This window comes from Ambystoma mexicanum, chromosome 6p (assembly GCF_040938575.1).
Source record: "Ambystoma mexicanum isolate Mex_15411 chromosome 6p, UKY_AmexF1_1, whole genome shotgun sequence".
Lineage (NCBI taxonomy): Eukaryota > Metazoa > Chordata > Amphibia > Caudata > Ambystomatidae > Ambystoma > Ambystoma mexicanum.
In genome coordinates this window covers 1,500,832,203-1,500,853,349 of record NC_090935.1, presented here as the reverse complement: position 1 = coordinate 1,500,853,349, position 21,147 = coordinate 1,500,832,203, and the positions used below count along the sequence as shown (strand labels likewise).

The window sequence follows — 21,147 nt, the reverse complement described above, 5'->3', positions numbered from 1 at the left end:
ATGGATAGAAGATGCTGGGACCAAGAGCCTGACATCTCGTATGGAGCAGGCTATATGTGTATATGGTTGCACCACCCAGCTACCTGGATTTGTAACCTATGTGATGTACGTCCCCTGTGATGCTGTGTACCTTTAAAACCCATTGCTTATGCTGTTCTTTTCAGAGTTCTCTGTGCTAGAAGAGTTATTTTCTGGCACGTACTTGTATTTTTGTGAGATTAAACCTTGTTCTCCTTGCAAGAGGTGTGCTGGGCCTTTTCCCTAGTGGGTTGTGTTTTTTCTGGTGTGAGCGTTGAGGGGTTACTCTACACAAGTTAGAACAGAAGGGAAGGAAAAGTTTAAGCAATCAGCATGAACTTGTGCCCTGGAGGATACTGTTCAAAGGTTGATATGGGTCGAGGTAGGAACTGGAAAATTACAAACAGTTGACACGTGATATGATGAGGGGGGACGTCCCATAGAGAAGGTGTGCAAATTTAAAGAAAGTGTACAGAGGGTAAAAGATGAATGGTGGGAGTTCAAATAGACGAAAAAGGAGGGGGGTTGAGATTGCTGACGGCTGTGACTGTGCAGGATTCGAGTCTCAGAGGCGTTGGACTGATAAGGATGAGCTGAGGCCTACACAGTTGCAGAAAAGGAGCTTGCTGGCAGCGAGCGTGGGGTAGGAAAAAGCCTAAGGGCAGGATGGCAAATCCAAGCTACAAGGAAGCAGGAAAATCATTTGGATGGACAGTATGAAAATACAAATGAATACATATATAAAATACCCCCTGAAGAATAATTGGCAAGGTGTCAGAAAACCGAATTTCATTAACTTTTACCGTACCAAAAGGTCAATGAAAAATCTAGATCTAATGAGTGGAAGATTTTCCCTTTGTCACAGAGGGTTAAAATATGAGCCATGCGATGATAGATGAGCCAGGGAGACACAAAATTGAAAAACAAATGTTTTTCTATATATTGTATATAACCAACTCACCAAGGATCTCCCTAGCGCACAGAAAATGGGTGATTGCGCTCTGCATGCATCAAAGGGTAGGATATTTGGATCTTGCCTTTCCCTTTATCCCCCCAAACTCCTTCCATACCCATTTAGAACCAGGCCCCAACAGGTCACCAGAGTGGCAAACAAGTTTGGTATACACAAACCAAGTACATTACATTTATTACATTTTTTGTTGAAATGCATCATAAGCATCAAATATATAGAAGGACCAAGAATTACTGAATATGCCCCTGCTTGTTGATCACGTCCCCCCTAAGATTTCTTGACACAACATTGGCCATTCCTGAGACGTAACTTATCACAGATTTTACTCCAAGAAAAGGCGATGAGAAATCTATGGAAAAATTGTGTTTGTGCAGCTTAGCTTACCACGGAATTTTGCATGCGTCTTGAACTCAATTACAAGTCGACCATCCTCTCGGATGTAGATCCTTATAATCTGAAGCCTTGCAGAGAGCACGCTGTCAGTTTGAATGCCTGCATGGGCCAATAAAGGAGGCATGCATTAGAGAAAAGCACAATAAACCTGCCAAATACTGTCGGAGGAGCAGAGATCCAAAATAAATGCCTCTGTGCTGGTGTGCCTTGCGTCACCTAATCTTCATTAACATTTGACCAATGCCTGCTCAACATACATTTTCTACAGAATGTATAAGAAAAACAGGGGTTACTCTAATTTTGCTACAACTCTTGCAATAAAAAAAAACAGTTGTCCCGTTCAGATTTAAATTTAAACCTCTTTCTAATCACATTCAACTTTCTGTGGTCTCTGACCCACTATAAATTGAAACCACACTGTGACGATGACAAATGCACAGGCTTTTCAGTAGGTGAAGTTACGCTCCGATTCAGGGCTGCAGATAAAAAGATGGTGTGTCACAACAGTACAACAACGAGAAAACATTAAAGACGAATGACTCTCAAACTTCACAACCTATGTAGAGAATTTTCACGAGGAACGTGCACGTTAGTTGTTTATACACAGTAAACACATTGTAAATCATGCCCTGTGTAAAATTAAATGTCTAAAGTTGTACTTGCCTCACTCATGTTTTTGTCAGAATTATAAAATATCTATGCTAGAAAAACCTAATTTGCTCCATTAGATTAATCGCTATGCACTACCAACTAAACCATAAGGGATTCGAAGACTGTGGGCCTCATTACGACCCAGGCGGTAAGTTACCGCCTGGGCCGTGAATTTACCACCATGGCGTAAACTATGTTTACGCCATGGTGGTTGGCGGACTTACCGCCCCATTCCGATCTTGGCGGGGCGGTAAGTCCCCAATCCCCATTTACCCTTCCCCATTCCCATTTTTGCCCCATAGGGCATAATGGGAGTGGGGAAGGCGTTAATTACGCCACCGTAAATTACGGTGGCGTAATTAACTCCATGGTCCCTTAGCGCCATGGATTTTAACACCTGCTAAAAGCAGGTGTTAAAAGCGCCATGGCGCTAAGGGACCTCGTACTCAGGCGGTAAGGGTCGGCGCTGTTAACGCTGCCGTAAACCCCTTACCGCCTGGGTCGTAATGAGGCCCTGTGTACTTAGATGGGGTACAACATTGTCCTTCGATTCTCAGTGCACAGTAAAGTGCTCTGCAGCTGAAACCCTGAGCAACGCTATATATTAGCAGCACACAAGGACACTGAACAATTTGGTATACAATCAACATCAAAGAACGCATATGACAAAAATACCTGTCCTCCAAAGAACCGTATCATAGAAGAAGGAAAACTCCATCTCTGTGTGATGCTCCAGGGAAGCCCAGCCTCTCGGCGCAGTCACGTAGATATAGGAAACGTAGAGGGGCACGTGCACCGTCAGGAAGGACTGAGCAGAATCCCGCACCTGTCAAAATACAGCAGTCTTTGGGAAGGCACAAACTTCGTTCTCTGTGTGCATCCGTTATTTGTTATGAAACGGCAGCTTTAAAAGTTATAACAAACATTGATGAACAAAGTGTGGGCAAAGGAATGCACCAGATGTAGCTGATTTGTATTTAAATAGTTAAACCACGATTCTATGTGAAGATGGAGGCGAGCATTAAGCTTTCTCTTCTCTTTAATTCACTCTCAAGCAGTTTCAACAAATAAATCATATTTCGTGAAAACATATATTTTTTTTTCAAAAACTTGAAGTCCCATCATTCCCTGTAGTTCCAGTCATTAGTCTCTGTGCCTTAGCCCTTCCTGTTCCTGTGTTCCTCCTCTTCTTTTCCTGCTCTCCAGATAAGTAACACGTTATTTTCAGAGCTCCGTGAACTGTATATTTATTGAAATAGGAGCGTATAGAGTTTAATATTTATGACGAATTTTAATGTTATGGGGTTCATGGTGGGACCCAGCGAGAGCACAGGGCAGCGTGCGGTGTAACTGTTATTTCGTATTCACTGAGGAGAATTGGCGGCCCGTGCCGCATTACCCGACACACCAGGGGCCTGCCGACCTCCTCATTTAAGTCCGCAGCGCTTCTCAGAGCGGCCGAGTGTGGGCGGCCCCCATCCTTGGAGGGGCGAAGCAAGCGGCATGACTGAGAAACCTTTTCCTTCCCGCTCGCGCTAAGGAGCTGACTATAGCCCCCACCCTTGTGGGGGGGGGAGCGGAGCGCGAGCACGCACGGAAGCTCACGCTCCCATAGAGAGAGAGCCCCACCTTTGTGAGGGCGGAGCGCTGCTCTCGAACTTGGGCCATTAAGAGCGCAAGCGCTCGGCTCAGTGAGTCCCCCGCCCTTGGAGGGGCGGAGCCAGGCACACGACACGGAGAGATTTCCTGTTCGAAGGGATTTCGCCGCGTTGCGTGCTACGGAGCAGTAATAAGCTCACTGATTTAACGTGAACGGATTTAAAAGAAATATAGCCACACAAAGCATACTTTCACGCATAGGACATAGAGCCTAGCTCGGAAGAACCCTGCACTACAGGAAATAGAACAGACAGGTGCAGCCTCACAGAGTGGAGCAGTGGACGTGCCCATACACCTGCAAAGGTATTTGAAAGGCACCTAAACAGCACAATAATGTCTAACTTTGAGTGGAGTGATGAGGAGCAGGAGGCAACCTATCCAGAGGATTTAGCCTACAGCTTTAAGGAAGTGCTGGGAGACTCGCTCACAGAGGCAGTAGCTCAGGGTGTGAGACCCCTGCAAGACAGGCTACACACCATAGAATTATACCTGAGCACACAAGGTAAATGCACCGAAGAAAGCACGTCCACCAGGGTCGCGGAAAAGGACCCCAAGGGGTGTAACAAGGCCCGGAAGAGCAAGGACTCTTCTGACCGCCCGGGCCAAACTGAGGGGGCAAGTACTGAGGCCACGGAGGCTGTGGGCGCTTTTAGTAAGCTAAGAGAAGCGTTCATAAAGAAGTCACAGGTGCCGAGCCTCGAGACCCCCTACCTAGGGGATGATAATCTGGGCAACATAGAATGAGGTTTCCCCGAAGAGGAAATCCCAGAATCCCCGACCTCTTCACAAGAAGAGGCAGACAACGAAGGGGACGAGAGCAGCCAACCTCCACCGAGGAAGAGGCTCAGAAAGCTCAACAATTTAGAGGAGGAAGAGACCTCCGATATGTTTAATCCTGAGGATATCAGAAACCCAAGATCATCAGAATGGGTACCGTCGCCAAGAGATACATGACACAGAGATTGCAAAAAGCCTTAGAGAAAGAAGTCAGGCAGAGGATGAGGGCAGAGTGCCCGAAACCAGAGTTACCAGGGAAGGTAGCAGAGGCTCCGGAGCTTGACCCGAAAATGTTGTCATTTGTCTCAAAAGTGAACAAGGACCCAAGAAAAGGCATTGATCGCTCTTGGAAAAGCTGTCAGGAGAAACTGCTTGACATTGCGGGACCATTAGCAAAGATCATGGATCTAGCCGAACGTGCAAAGGACACGGGGGAAGAAGTGCACCCAGGAGTCCTGGCAAACTGGGCCCAGAGAGCAGTATGCCTTTTAGGCAATGCGAACTGCGCAATTTCTTCTGAGCGCAGGAAAGGGCTTCTGCTTAAGATTGATCAGAAGTTAGGAGACCTGTCATCCTATGAAGCGGACGAAGCCGAGCAGGGTCTTCTATTTGGTGAAACCTTCGGCAAAGAAATGGGGAAGTTTGTGGGAACATACACCTCTCCCTAGAAAAGGCCCAAGCATCCATGAAAAAGATTTTCCCGACACAAATTTTTGGAGGGACCGGTCGGTCTAGAGGCCGAGCAGCCGGTCGCTACCAAGCGTTCAAGAGGCCTCAAGGAAACAGAAGTAATTACTGGGAAAACAGGCAGCCAGATGTATTCTTCCCACCCAGGGGTCGCTTCCTGAGAGGAAGACGTGGCAGAGGACAAGGGAGAGGACACATCTTCCCCACAGGTGAGAGCCCCAAATTATCCACCAGTTGGGGGGAGAACAGCAGTATTCTGGGAGAACTGGCAGGCGCTTTCCAGCGATGCCTGGGTTTTGCAGACAGCAAAAGGCATGCACATAGATTTTATAGAGACTCCCATTCAAAGTCAGGTGCCACGTCCTCTAGCAAAAACACGAATAGAGATAGATCTTTTGCACGCAGAACTGCAGCAGTTAGCGGAGAAGCAGGCGATAGAGCCTTGCATGACCCCTCCCAAATTTGTGAGCAAAATGTTCTTGGTCCATCGAAAGGACAAAGTGAGACCCGTAATAAACCTAAAAGATATGAACAGATGGGTAACGTACAAACATTTCAAAATGGAAGGAACCCATCATCTCAGAGACACACTCAGACAAGACGATTGGTTAGTGAGGATAGACCTCAAAGATGCTTATTGGACAATACCAGTTCAAAAAGATTTCCGTCCGTTCCTAGCATTCTACTGGGGTGAACAATTATGGCAGTTTGCTACCATGCCGTTTGGCCTGGCATCAGCGCCATGGGCTTTCACGAAAATTATGAAACCAGTAGCAGCAGCGATCAGGGAGAAGGGGATTCGTATGATTATATACCTAGACGATATCCTTCTGATGGCCAGCTGCAGGGAGACGCTCCGCTACCAGGCCAGCTGGGTAGTGGATCTTCTGACGTCACTGGGATTGCTAGTGAACCGAGAAAAATCGGAAATGAAACCAGCCAAGAGAATAGAATTTCTAGGTTTCGTTATAGACACCAGATCAGCGACACTGGAACTTCCAAACAGGAAAATAAGAGACATAAAAAGGGAGATAAGAACAAGTCTCAGCAGAGCAGTCATATCTCTACGCACAATAGCACGAGTGGTGGGCCTCCTGGCAGCCTCCATACAAGCGATATTCCCAGGACCTTCAGCAGGGTCTGCAATATCAGCAGCTAGTCCACATCGACCAGGAAGCCAGAACAGAACTGGAGTGGTGGCTAGCAAACATGGAAGCATGGAACGGGAGAGCCATTTTCGGCGATCGTCCAGACCTGATTATAGAGTCGGAAGCCAGCAGAGCAGGCTTGCGAGCCCGTTGCGGTGGCCTTCAGACAGGAGAGAAGTGGAGTTCGGAGTAACTCAAACTTCACATCAACTGCCTAGAATTACTAGCCAGATCATTTGCAATCAAGGTGTTTACGAAAGGGAAAGTGAACTCCTGTATTCTGTTGAAAAGGGACAACATTTCAGCAGTAAAATACATCAATCACCTAAGAGGGACGAGATCCAAAGTCCTGGCGGAAATAGCCAAGGATTTCTGGCACTCCTGCCTGGAATCGGGGATCTCAGTAGTAGCAGAATACCTGCCAGGATCACAGAATGTGATAGCAGACTGGAACTCCAGGTACCTCTCGGACTCCAGCGACTGGAAGCTGGACCGGGAGGTTTTACCGACAGCTGGAAGAACGTTGGGGACCGGTCCATACAGATCTGTTTGTGTCCAGACTGAACGCACAGAAGAAGAGGTTCTTCAGTTGGAGGTTAGACCCAGCAGCTGCTGGAGTGGATGCTTTCCTGCAGGACTGGAGAGAACAGATTTTGTACGCCTTTCCGCCCTTTCTAATGCTGAGCAGAGTCCTGGCGAAAGCTCGCAGAGAAGCGGCAATCTGATATTAATAGCACCAATATGGAAATCACAAGTTTGGTTTCCAGCACTCATAGAAATGTTAGTAGACTACCCGAGAATGTTACCCCAAGGAGTGAGCCTGCTCACGGACCCAGTTGGGTCATTTCACCCTCAGAGTGAGGGGGACGCTGCCATTGATGGCGTGCAGGATAGCAGGAGACGCTGGAACCTCCCAGGCATTTCGGCACAGGCTGCAAGTCTCATCGCCGAATCATGGGCACCGTCAACCAGAAGGAGCTACGACGCAGCTTGGAATAAGTGGTCGTCATGGTGCAGAAGGAGAGATATTCATCCCATTTCTGCACCTTTAGTCGAAGTACTGAACTTTCTGGCAGAACTTCTGCAGGATGGCAAAGCATATAGAACCATAGGAGTCTACAGATCTGCGATTTCAGCAGGTCATATACCACTTGATGGTACACCAGTGGGGGAGAACATAGCAGTGATTAGACTCCTGAAAGGAATATGATTTAGGAAACCGCCACAACTTAAGTTCAAAGTGCTATGGGACGTATCGGTGGTTCTGAAACTGCTAGCAGACTGGCCTAGCAACAGATACCTATCTCTAGAACAGCTATCAGGGAAACTAGCCATGTTACTGTGTATGGTATCATGCAGGAGAGTGGCAGACGTGAAGGCACTGGAGATAGATAGAAAGACATATGGGCCGGAAGGAGTAACTTTTAATCTGGCAAAGAGAACTAAAACAGACTCATCTACAATCACATACCCATACATGCAAGACTATCCGAAATGGTGCGTGGCCTCATGTATTAAAGAGTACGAGAGTAGGACAGCGGAAATGAGACCAGTTGGAACAACCCAACTACTTATAGCGCGCAGAAACCCACACAAAGGCGTAGCATCAGCCACGATAGCAAGATGGGTCAGGGACATCATGGGCCTAGCGGGCATTGATTTATCTACATTTGGAGCACATTCAGTCAGAGGAGCGATTGCGTCAAAGGCATTGGGACAAGGTGCAGCCCTACAAGACATCATGAAAGCAGCAGATTGGGCTAGTGATAAAACGTTTAGGACGTTTTATTTTAGGCCAATCAACACGATAGAAGGAGCAGTAGCAAGAAGCTTTGAACAAGCTAAATGCTCACCTCTGCCTTGACATAGAATGAAGATTCCCCCTGCTAATAGCGCAGGGAGCTCTTGATTCTATTAAAGACAAGGAGGCGAGCATTAAATTCCCGACCCAGACACACAGGAAATGGGAAAAGTTATGGTAATGAAGGAAGTATGCATTGTGAGTAACCATGATGATCATTTTCCTCTCAGAATAGGGTGTGTATTCCCAGCCCTTACATATCTCTATTGTTATTTTCTGACACTAGGAGATGACCAAAAGAACGGTTGATTTCTACCCGAGGAGGTTGGATTGTTCCGATCGGATTGCAAGTTCTGAAGCAAGAGATTGATTCCGCTGAAAGCAGGAAAGGCAAAGTTGTTGGGCCCGTTGGCAAGTTAATGTTACAGAGGAGTACAGACAAAGCAGTCAAAGAAGAGGAGGAACACAGGAACAGGAAGGGCTAAGGCACAGAGACTAATGATTGGAACTACAGAGAATGATGGGACTTGAAGTTTTTGAAAAAAATAAAATAATGTTTGCACGAAATATGATTTATTTGTTGAAACTGCTGGATAGTGAATTAAAGAGAAGAGAAAGCTTAATGCTTGCCCCCTTGTCTTTAATAGAATCAAGAGCTCCCTGCGCTATTAGCAGGGGGAATCTTCATTCTTATGAACACGTCATTTGCATGAAAAATAGTTCTCGTTATGACTCGTCCATTTGAGAACTACTATCTGAATTGTATATGCAAGAACCTTTCTGATCTTTGGGCAAACTGCTTTCACAACTGGAATATACAGCAAATACATATATTACCATATAATATATGGGAGACTCATTTTCGTAGGAGCTCCTATCGATTATTTTCTTCCAATAATTTACACTAAATAATAAACGTGTTGTTTATGGACTCCAATAGAAGTAATTACTAACTATTTCCATTTCTAAATGCTGTATCCATCTGCTTTGATATTGCAGAGAATTATAAAAGTCATTACAACAACTATGACATCACAGCAGAGCGATACAACATTTTGTTTCCGGGTATTTCTTTTTGTATTTTAAGGTGCTGTTGAGGGAATGATTTTGGGGGCTCAACATAAAATTATAGTAGGGTAGCTTTCAACTTTGGGGTGCATTTCATCTTGGGGTTCGAAGCAACAATCTAGACAACTCAAGCGTTGTTCTCGTTGTCTATCAGATGTTACTAAGAAGACTATGGCCCTCATTCCGAGGTTGGTGCTAGTCATGGCGCTATTAGCGCCATGACTAGAACCAATACCGGTACCGCCACCGACGTGGTGGTATGGGGACTTACTGGTCCATTCCGCCCTTTGCGGGACCGGTAAGTTCCCATTTGAAATGCCATTCCCCATTCCCATTCGAGCCCCCATAGGGCTCAATGGGAAGGGGGAAGGCGGCAATAACGGTACTGTAAATTACGGTACCGTTATTGACCCCGGTATCCCTTTGTGGGTCCCGTCCTTAACGCCTGCTAAAACCAGGCATTAAGGAAGGACCCGCAAAGGGACCTCGGAATAGGGCGCAAAGGGATTACCGGCACCAGTGTCATTACCGGTGCCCGGTATCCCTTTGCGCCCGGGTCGTAATGAGCCCCTATATCCCCGTAGATGATAGCTACTCATTTATAATTCTGTATATAATCTGCGAGTTTAGACATAAGGACTAGCCAACTGTGATTTAATCAGTGAGTTCGGATATCATCATATTGAACATGAGGATAACAAAAATCTCCCTGGCCAAAGACCTTCATTTGAGGCCTTTCTTTGCACCTCATCCAATTACTATAACCCCTCCTCATCTACGGCCCATCCCTGCCCAAGTCCAATCTGCAATTGAGACCCATCCCGATAGAGGTCGATCTATTCCCTAAGGCTAATTCCTGATACAAGAGAAATTTCTATCCAAGTCAAATTGCCGCCTTGAAGCTCAATCCTGCATGAGGCTCATTCTTGCTCTAAATCCCATCCTCATCACAAGGCCCATCTCCACTGTGAGATCGTTCCCTGCCTCAGGCCCCACTCTCCACCTACAAAGCATCCAAAATGGGAGATTGCATGTTCATCTAAATCTTTCCAATTAAATTAATTCCCACTGCATTGGCATTTGGGATACTACTGACAAACTGTGGAATACACATAACCCCAACAGTACATTATAAGGATATTTAAAGTCACCTCAGTGTTCTGTGCCTGTATAATGGACTCGACCTGCAACTCTTTGCTTTACATAGCATAGAATTCCTCAGTGACCTTTAGTACGCATATAAATGTGTGAAGTTTGTTCACATCACATTTCACTTTAACCCCTTAAGTGCTAAGGACGAGTATGCTCGTGCTTTTTGGTTAAAACTCAGTAGTTGTTAAATAACACATTTAAATGACTAGTTGGCTGTAATAATTAATTTCAGCTATCTAGTGATATTACAATCCCATTCCGCTCCAGCAGACACATGTCTGATTGGGAGAGACTGCTTAGGGCTCAGCGCTCATAGAATGCTTACGGGAGAGTCTGCTCTTTGGGGTAGGGATGTTCTCTGGGGGCTTGATAAGTTGATCGGGCTTAATAATAACAAGGGAAAAGGATTCAGGACTGTTTGAATTTTCATTTCTGTGCTAATTTCCTCCCACCTTAGAGACCCCCAGAACATTTGCTGGAACTCCTCCTCAGTGAGAGGGACCTTTTTCCCACTCCCTCCTGTGTTTTTCCCTAACCAGGAATGTATGTTTTCACTGTTTTTGGAGTCTGACAAACTCCATAGGCATCTGCTTTTTGTATAGTGACACACAGCACCCTCAGTGCAGTGTCACTGAGAAATCCCTTGGATTTCTCTCACAGTTTAAATACCTTTTCTTGGGTAAACTACTGTTCCCAAGAATAGTAAGGTGAACATGATCTTACTTAACTGTTTACTTTGTAGGTCCAGCACACACCATTTTATGTGGAGTGTTGGAGGGAGGGGGGAAGTTACCTAGTAGCCCCTTTATCCTACTTTCTCATGTAACATTGTTGTTACCCTTACTACTTTAAATGGCTGGTGGCAGCGGTTTACTTATTACTACCATTGTGCATTTTTACCGCAGGCTGAACCCTCAGCTGCAGTACAGCACCCATGGGTGACCATTTTGTCAAAATGGCCCCTGTCTTCTTTTTTCACCATTTTCTGTTTTTGAGGTCTTTCTTGGCTTTTACTCTGTAGGTTGAGACAGGTTTGAGCCCTGTGTGTGTTTTGCCTTTGGCGTGCTTCAGGGCTGAAGTGTGTCTGGAAGGACAGTAAGTGAGGGAGTGTCCCGAAACTCCCCTGTTCTTTGTGTCTAGGCATGCCTGAACGAAACCAGTCCTGATTGGCCCGCTAGCTGTCCTAGAAGGACAGCCAACGTACTGGGTGATTGACAGCCTATGGCTGTGAATGAATGCGAACAAGCTTAAAAGGCGAGGCTCTTGGGACTACAGGCAGAGTCGACCACTGGAAGAAACATCTGAAGAAATCGTGAAGAGAAGCCTGCTGCAACCTTTTGGACCTCAAAGTCACGATCCATGCCCCTGACCCCCTCAGGTATAACAGCCCCCTGGCAGCAATGGGGCTAAAGCCCTTCACACTGGCCCCAAGGGCCTTAAAACTCCATCAGAAACATACATGGAGTCAGTCCTGGCGCCTTTGGTGCCAGGCTCATTATCAGGAATACAGCAATCCCAGTTTTGGACCTTAATCCAACATGGAGGCCTAATACACAGCTCAGTTCTGTAGAACCAAGACATGCGGTCTAGTGTTTTGGGTGTGGCTGGGCCTGGAACTACTTGGCCTGGAACTACTTTACCTGGGCTATTTAAACCACACTCAAACAGCAGAACACGCTTCGAGTTATTCTGCACTCCTGCAGCGTAACGCTCACCATGTCCAGCTCCTGCTCATCTGCTTCTCCGGCGGCCCAATCCTAAAGCCCTAGATCCAGATTCTACTAATAAACTGGAAGAACAAGAACAGCATTAGCAACTAAGAACACTTACCTGTGAAGTAACCGGCCTTGAATCCATCCTGCGTTTCGCTTACCTCGCCCATCCGCACAGTTTGACGCAACCTGCAAAGGTAAACAAGGACAGCATTAATAACAATTCTTACCTGGGCAAGCAGCGAGTCCTGGCAGCACCCTCACCCATCTCCGGGTTTCACCACAACCTGCAAGGGAGAAGGAACAAGGTCAGCATTAACAAAGCACTTACCTGGGCAAGCAGCGCTTCGATCGCTCATCACTCCGGAACATCACTGCAACCTGTTCAAAGAAGAGAAGAGAACACAGCTTAGCAATTAACACCAATAAACAGTGCAGTGCTCCGTGCATCAATAACTCACTGTGGTCTTCGCCATCGGCGTGGAAACTCCGAGATCGCAACCATCCCTGTGAGAACAAAAAGGGACATTGTTAGGGAACAGCGTAGTGGAGCAAGACGCCGAGAAGACAGAGAAAACGGAGGGAAAGAAAGTGACGGAATAAAGATGGAAAAGACATGATAACTCACCTGGAAGACATCAAGCAGAGTCTGAGTCACAGCCAGTCTGGACCCGACACAAGGGCACACCGACCAGTGAAGCAACTAGGTCCACGGAACGCCCACACCAACCACATGCCCCTGCACAGAGACGCAGGACAGAGAGTTCAACGCACAAAAACCTAAGGTGAGCAATAACCCCAAGGGAGGGGATTTGGACCAGAGGGAGGTGGGAGTCCACCCATCACACAATCAGTATCTTAACCCTCCATTCACCTGTTATAGGCGCTACCCAACGTCTGGCACATAACCAAGCAGAGAGGGGTCCGGGATAGCGCATAGACCTCCATCCAGTATGGCGTGTGGCGCCCCCGTGGATACCAGGTGAGCATAACAGAACTCAAAGCCTTAATTATAACATCCACCTGGGCGTCATGGAAACATCAGAGACTGACCAACTAGCCCAGTTACTGGGAGAATTATGGGTCGAGGTGCACTCCGCCCAGCAAGAAACCAACGCCCTTAGGAGGGAGTTGATTGTCACCAAGGACCGCACCAATGAATTAGCCAGACAATTGCTCCAAACCCAGGCTGGGAAGGCTCCGTTGCCAGGAAGTATTCCGTCGGTTCCAGCCACATCTGTCAACCCAGTGCAGGTGGTCCTCGCTGGGGCAGTTCCTTTGGCCCCGCCGGAACATTTAACGGGGGACCCAAGAAAATATGCAGTATTCATGAACCAATGCTGCCTCCATTTTCTTTGTAGACCCGGAGCCTTTCCTAACGATCAGTCGCGGGTTGCCTTCATTCTGTCATATCTGAGTGGCAGTGTCGCGGATTGGTCCATACCGTTAGGAAGCCAGGATGACCCACTCCTGCTGGATTTCAGGGGGTTTCAACAGGAGATGGAAAAGCTGTTCGCCCGACATACCCAGGGCCAAGCTCTGGATAACGAACTTCTGTCCCTCCGCCAAGGCAGCCAAGATTTGTTAACATATATCATCACTTAACAGACTTGTCGTTGAAACTGAGTGGCCTGAGGAAAAATGAACAACGTTATTCCATCGAGGATTACGGGGGAATTGAAAGATGTCCTAGCTCAGGTGGTAAACCCGCCAAAAGACTGTGCAGAGTTCATCAACCTAATGGTGCAGCTAGACCACAGGCTGCAAATCGAAGGACAGATCCAGCCAGAACGGAGAATCGGACTGTGTATGTACGCTCAAAGGAGAACAGTCCGCGTTCATCAGAAAACACTTCGGAACCCATGCAAATTGGGGGGATACGGAGCCCATTAACCAAGGCCGAAAGAGACAAAAGGAGACAACAGCAATTATGCCTGTACTGCGGGAAATCAGGTCACTTCCTCAGAGAATGTCCTGTAAACCCCCCTAGGAGAACAGTTGGAGCCGCAGAGAAAGAAGGAGAACAAGAGTCTGAAAACTTCCAGGCCCAGCAAGCGTAGAGTTCCATTTGTCCAGGGAAGGAAAAGAGCCACAGACCTCACACCTTGCCCTGCCTGTGATTTTGATCAGTCACCAACATCCGTCTTGGATGCATGCTGTGGAGGCATACATAGACAACTGAGCCGTTGGTAACTACATGGACCAAGGCCTGGCAACAAGGATGGGGCTTCCCCTCTGTCAGAAAACGACAACTGAGAAGGTCACCACTGTCGACGGCAAAGAGATAGCTTCTGGTCCTGTAACTTAACGCACAGCAGAATTGACCCTTCTGTGCCAAGACGGACATCGGGAAGCCATTGCCTTCGACCTTATCAAGGCCCCTCAGTTCCGGGTGATTCTAGGGATGCCGTGGTTGGTGGCTCACAATCCTAACATCGACTGGCGAGCCAAGAAATTAGCCTTCTCCAATGAGTATGCTCATGCGTGCTACCAAGTGGAGATGCCATCGTCTGACCCAGAGACACCTGTCCAAGATAAAGAGGCATTGGTACTAGGTGTAACAAGTACATTACCAAGCGAATACCACGATTTCCAAGACGTTTTCCAAAAAGAACAGGCTAACACCTTACCCCCTCATGGGCCATATGACTGTCAGATCGACCTCGTACCTGGTGCACAAATCCCGTGTAGTCGAATGTATGCACGCACCGAACCTGAAAATCTCCACTTGAAATCATATCTGGACCAATAACTGGCAAACGGTTTTATCCGCCCGTCCAAATCCTCAGCAGCCTCGCCCCTATTCTTCGTACCCAAGAAGGAGGGGGACTTGAGAACGTGCATTGACTACCGTGCACTGAACAAGGTAACAGTTAAAAACCGTTATCCCCTGCCCCTTATCCCAGAACTGCTGGACCAAGTCAAGGATACCCAAATTTACCCCAAATTGGACCTAAGGGGGGCATACCATCTCGTGCGTGTAAAGAAAGTAGACAAATGGAAGACCGCCTTTCGTACCAGGTATGGGCTATACGAATATCAAGTGATGCCCTTTGGGCTTTGCAACGCTCCCGCCACATTCCAGTACGTCATGAACGATGTACTGCGGGAATTGATAGTTTACATCGACATCTTGGTGTTGTACTCTTCTAAACAGGACCATGTCAGGCACGTTCGCTCCGTCCTTGCAAAACTCTGACAGCACCAGCTATACGCCAAACTTGAAAAATGCTCCTTCCATGTCGAAGTCAAGTTCCTTGCTTTTGTGCTCACTCACAGAGGCGTCCAGATGGATATGCACAAAGTAGACGCCATCCTTAGCTGGCCATCACCGTCTTCAGTCAAAGGTGTCCAAAGTATGTTTGGCTTTGCAAAATTTTATCGCTGATTCATCACGGGTTTCTCCCAGATTGTGCACGCAATCACTTCTTTATTACGAAAAAACAACAAACTGTTGCAATGGACAGGAGAGGCGGAGAAGGCCTTCCAGGAGCTCAAGAAAAGATTTACCTCAGCCCGGTGCTACGAGACTCCCGCCCAGATCCCCCATATGTAGTGGAAACTGATGCCTCCAGCATGGCAATGGGGGCTGTTCTTTCCCAAAGAGATCCCAAAACAGGCCAGTTACATCCCGTGGCCTTTTGGTTGCGAACATTTGCTACACCTGAACTTAAGAATGCAATAACAGACAAGGAACTCCTAGCAATCAAGGCAGCCTTTAAGGTTTGGTGGCATTACCTCCTAGGCGCCAGACATACCATCACAGTAATCACCTACCATAGCAACCTATAATACCTGAAGACGGCAAAGGCTCAATCATCCCGTCAACTCCGATGGGCTTTATTCTTCGCAGAATATGATTACATAATCACGTATCGACCTGGATTCCAGAATGGAAAAGCCGACTCCCTATCCCGCATGGGTATTGATGAGAACGCATATCCAACCCCAGACCCGGTGGCCATTATTCCAGGTGACAAACTACTAGGACTTACAGCAACGTTATCACTGGATGAACTCCAAAAGGAAATTCGGCTCCTAATGAACACTGAGGCTCTACAAGACTGGACCACTCAAGGTGAACATTACACAACAAAGAACCAACTCCCGTATTTCAGAGGGCGTTTATATCTACTGAATAAAGCACTACAAGACAAGTCATTTCTGGTCATCACAACCCCCTGAAAGAAGGACATCAGGAATTGCCAAGACTCTAGCCAAGGTGAAAAGAAATTATTGGTGGCCGACCTGGAGAAAGGACATTACGCAGTTTATTCTGTCATGTGGCAATTGTGCACAGAATAAATCCCAGAAACAAAGATCTGCGTGCCTTCTTTAACCCCTGGAAATTCCACCTGCACCTTGGCACACACTCTCCCTCGATTTCATCACAGATCTGCCTCCCTGTCAATGGTTCAACACTATCCTAGTGGTTGTTGACCTATTCTATAAAATGGCCCAATTCATTCCGCTTAAGGGTCTACCAACACATCCAGTCTGGCAAAGGAGTTTTTAGAGCAAATCGTACGATTACATGGTTTCCCCTCCGTCCTGATTTCTGACCGAGGGAGTCAGTTTGTGTCTAACTTCTGGAGTAAGGGTTGTGCAATTGCCCAAACCGATATTAGTCTGTCCACTAGTCACCATCCCACACTGATGGCCAAACGGAGCGGACGAATCGGACACTAGAGCAATACCTACGGTGCATGTTACATCAAGTGGAAGAAAGCTGGACGGATGTGCTGTGGATAGCCGAATATGCCTACAGCAACTCGCTATATACCAGTTCCAGACAGAGTCCATTCTATACCCTACATGGAAGGCACCCACGTACTTCCGAATTAGATACCCCCATGGCCTTGGAAATGCCTGCATTGAAGACTTTACATACGACCATCACTCAAGCCTTCAAAACGGCAGCAGAAAAATTGATCCAAGCCAAAGAAAGACAGAAAAGATTCTCTGATCAACACCGAAGAAAAGCCCCAGACTACCAAGTCAGAGATGAAGTCTGATTGGTGTCTCGGCATGTGCCCATAAGAGGAACTCAAACATTTCGTCCCAGATACGTAGGGCCCTACACCATTAAGGCTATTATAAATCCAGTGGCAGTAAAATTAGCTCTACTACCAAATATGCAGATCCATTCCGTATTCCACGTGTCACTCTTAAAACCTGTTCAGCCTGGAACTCGGATCAAAACACCACCAAATCCGGTACTGGTTTACGGACAACCGGAATTTGAAGTCAAGGACATCCTAGATTCTAAACTCACCAGGTCCAAGTTATATTACTTAGTGGACTGGAAGGTATACGGCCCTCAGGACAGGACATGGGAGCCTAGCGAGCACGTCCATGTGCCAATCCTGGTAAGACGATTTCATCGGAACCATCCGACCAAACCAGGGCCAGACGGAGGAAATACCTGGAGAAGGGCCTTAGGGGGGAGTGCATCCACTATCCATGCCCCTGACCCCCTCAGGTATAACAGCTCCCTGGCAGCAATGGGGCTAAAGCCCTTCACACTGGCCCCAAGGGCCTTAAAACTCCATCAGAAACATACATGGAGTCAGTCCTAGCGCCTTTGGCACCAGGCTCATTATCAGGAATAAAGCAATGGCAGTTTTGGACCTTAATCCAACACGGAGGCCTATTACACAGCTCAGTTCTTTAGAACCAAGCCATGCGGTCTAGTGTTTTGGGTGTGGCTGGGCCTGGAACTACTTGGCCTGGAAGAAGGAACAAGGTCAGCATTAATAAAGCACTTACCTGGGCAAGCAGCGCTTCGATCGCTCATCACTTTGGACCATCACTGCAACCTGTACAAAGAAGAGAAGAGAACACAGGTTAGCAATTAACACAAATAAACAGCGCAGCGCTCCGCGCATCAATAACTCACTGTGGTCTTCGCCATCTGCGCGGCAATGCTGAGATCACAACCATCGCTGTGAAAACAAAAAGGGACATTGTTAGGAACAGCGTAGTGGAGCAAGACGCAGAGAAGACAGAAAAAACTGAGGGAAAGAAAGAGACAGAATAAAGATGGAAAATACATTATAACTCACCTGGAAGACAGCAAGCAGAGTCGGAGTCACAGACAGTCTGGACCCGACATAAGGGCATAAGGACCAGTGAAGCAACTAGGTCCACGGAACGCCCGCACCAACCACGCACCACGGCACAGAGACGCAGGACAGAGAGTTCAGCGCACAAAAACCTAAGGTGAGCAATAACAACAAGGGAGGGGATTTGGACCAGAGGGAGGTGGTAGTCCACCCATCACAGAACCAGTATCTTAACCCTTCATTCTCTTGTTATAGGCGCTACCAACGTCTGGCACATAACCAAGCAGAGAGGGGTTCGGATAGCGCTTAGACCTCCATCCAGCATCGTGTGGCACCCCCGTGGATACCAGGTGAGCGTAACAGAAGCCCTGCTTCTGTGCTGAACTCCTTTTTCGCATCGACACAAAAGCTCCAACAGAACGACTTCTCCCCTTGGGCTGGTGGGACCAACTAGCCCCGAGACGAACTCCACTTTGGCGCAACCCCTGACTTGCTGTGCCTCTCCGGCCAAAAGCTTCAGGAGCCTCCTAAGGACTCTCCAGAAGCAGGAAATCCCGATCCAGAGCACCCTCACCAGGACCGAGGGAACAAGGAAAGTCCAACCAGGGATATTCGTTCTGCATCTGTGCTGTTTGTGAGGCGCTGAAACCACGAAGAACCACAGAATCTAAGAAAATATGTAGCTGAAGTCCTCTCCAGAGTACTGACGCAGGAGCCCGCCAGACGTCCTACCTGTTGTCCCCATGACTGAGGCCCAGGAACAAGGGTATGCTTGGCTGTAGCAAGACGGAATCCAGCTGGAACACTTTCTTCAAAGCAGAGGTACTGTGGGGGCTATGGGTACTTACTTTATTGGCATAGGTTGTGCTTTTTCACTTGAAAAGTGCACTGGGTTTACTTTTTGAGTTGATTTCAACTCCCCTTGCCGAGGCTTAACAGCTTGTGTTCCTTCAGTGATTTTCTTGTACTATCTGACTTTGTGAAAGACTATCCAAGAAGTGCATCAGAACTATCGACTTGGTCCAATTGACTTTGGCTGTCCTGGCTCCTTAAAGGCCCTCTTCTAATCTATTGACTTTGGCATTGCTTGTCCCCTCATAGGTTGTAATTTGTTGAACACCTTTACTGCTGGGAAAATCCTACCTAGATGTCATTAGAGGATTCAAACAGTCTTCACATTATAAGAAAGTATGCTCTAACCTTTCTATTTACCTAACCCTTCCTTCCTGAAAACGTATGTTGGTGTTTAAGATAAATCCAATACTATCCTTGTTATTGAAGTGACTTCAGGGTGTAGTAGAAACGTATTAACATACCCAAAGGGTATTCACCAACTATATTGACTTTGTAAAGTGATTCCAAAGTTTGCTTGACTGTTACAAACAATTGCCTTTTTAAAGAATGCTTAACTAAATAAATAAGGAACACGTAACTTACCTGTAACTGTTGTTCTCCAGCATGGGTCTGGCATGGATTCACATGCTCATGAAATGTCCGTGTCCTGGAGTACCTCCAGGGCACCTACATTTCATGAGCATGTGAATCCATGCCAGACACATGGTGGAGAAATATTTATATCTAAAACCTTGAGAGTGTATGTGTTACTTGGTTAACTTGTATTGACTGATTTCATCTGTACAGCTCTACAGCTCACATGTACCCCTCTTGAGATAGGTCTTGCTGATCAGTCCCACTACCAACTTGTGTAGTACAGACCCAATACCAATCAGATAAGTATTGTGTAGTCTCAAACGGTGTGACTGCACCAATTCTTACCTAACAAGGACCAGGCTAATGAAAACGGAACATGCTGGAATGAGAACAAAGCCTAGAAAAAGTGGCAAAAAGGGGAGAAAGAAAACTGTTAACGGTCAGAAAATGACCAATACATAAACAAAATATGAAAAAAATGAATTGTTGGGCACTATTTATATGGGGGTGAGACTTGGAATTATGGGAACGCAGCTTCCTTGCTCACAGCTGAATATGTACCGGATTATTGGCAGTTCCGTCAACAACTTCTGTTTGTATAACCTATTTGGAAACTGCCTCAACATAATTTATTGATCAACTAATCTGCAGACCCATTTGTTTTTCGCACTTGTGGATTAATGGAGAGGGAGAATTAACTAGGTTGATAATGAGGAATTTGAGGTGATTGTTCAATGTAAATAAAATAGGTGGGCTTTGATATATTCCAATGCTTTGATATATTATTAAGATGCATTCATAAAAACCCGGAATGGGCACGTGCTGTAGTCACCCAGAGAATGTGACCTCTTTTCCAAAAGTGAACTTCCACTTGGTGTGTTTAATCAGCTGGCTCTTAGTAGGGCGGATGAAGTGTGTATAAAGCCACAAGTCACCTACTGTGGAAACTGAACAATATCTGTCCTTTCATACATTATCGACAAAATATTCTCTAAGGGCTAGATTTAATGTTCTTCAATTGAAAGATGTGATCTATAAAGGGAAGAAGGGTTCCACAGAGGCTAGAGACGTTTATTGCAGATGTGAGGCTAGAGCAACTCTTGTCCATTTTGCTCTGTATTGTCTGCTTTATAATAGTATCATGAATCAGTTTTTGGTTGGGATTTTGATGGACAGTGGCTTACTACAGTTTTGCATTGCCTTCTTTCTAATATTAGCTGCATCAGATGCAAATATTACTTCTACACTAGCAGACCTTCCATCTAAGGCATGGGCATGGAGAGCAAACATTGTAACCAGACAACAGGTTGGTACAACTAATGACCAGTAAATGAAAGGGGAGGGGAGGGGCGGTTGTGATGCCACTTTCTATGCGGATGTAAATAACAAAGTCCTTCTGCATGTTACATTTTCATTCATCTTAAAGTACTGCATGTTTTGAGTGACAGTGGTTGAATATTGTTGTATAGACTGTTTGAGAAAGATTTTATATGTATTCTTGTACTGTATCAACATAACTATTCATAGAATATTTTTACTGGATTTGTTTATGCTTATATTAGGTGTTAAGTAATTGTGTATGTGTATAATGTTTTATGATGGGGGCTGCAAA

The 21,147-nt window shown here is 46.5% G+C and overlaps 1 protein-coding gene across 1 annotated transcript in view; it reads right to left on the bottom strand.

Annotated features, from left to right (window-relative positions):
• Window positions 1-21,147, bottom strand: part of FRAS1 (Fraser extracellular matrix complex subunit 1) — a 1,618,415-nt gene that overhangs the window by 113,627 nt on the left and 1,483,641 nt on the right. The window contains exons 65-66 of the mRNA XM_069626341.1: window positions 2,711-2,861; window positions 1,376-1,483 (exon numbers count right to left, since the gene is read on the bottom strand). Coding sequence (XP_069482442.1) covers window positions 1,376-1,483; window positions 2,711-2,861 — 259 coding nt within the window. The remainder of the gene's footprint in view (window positions 1-1,375; window positions 1,484-2,710; window positions 2,862-21,147) is intronic.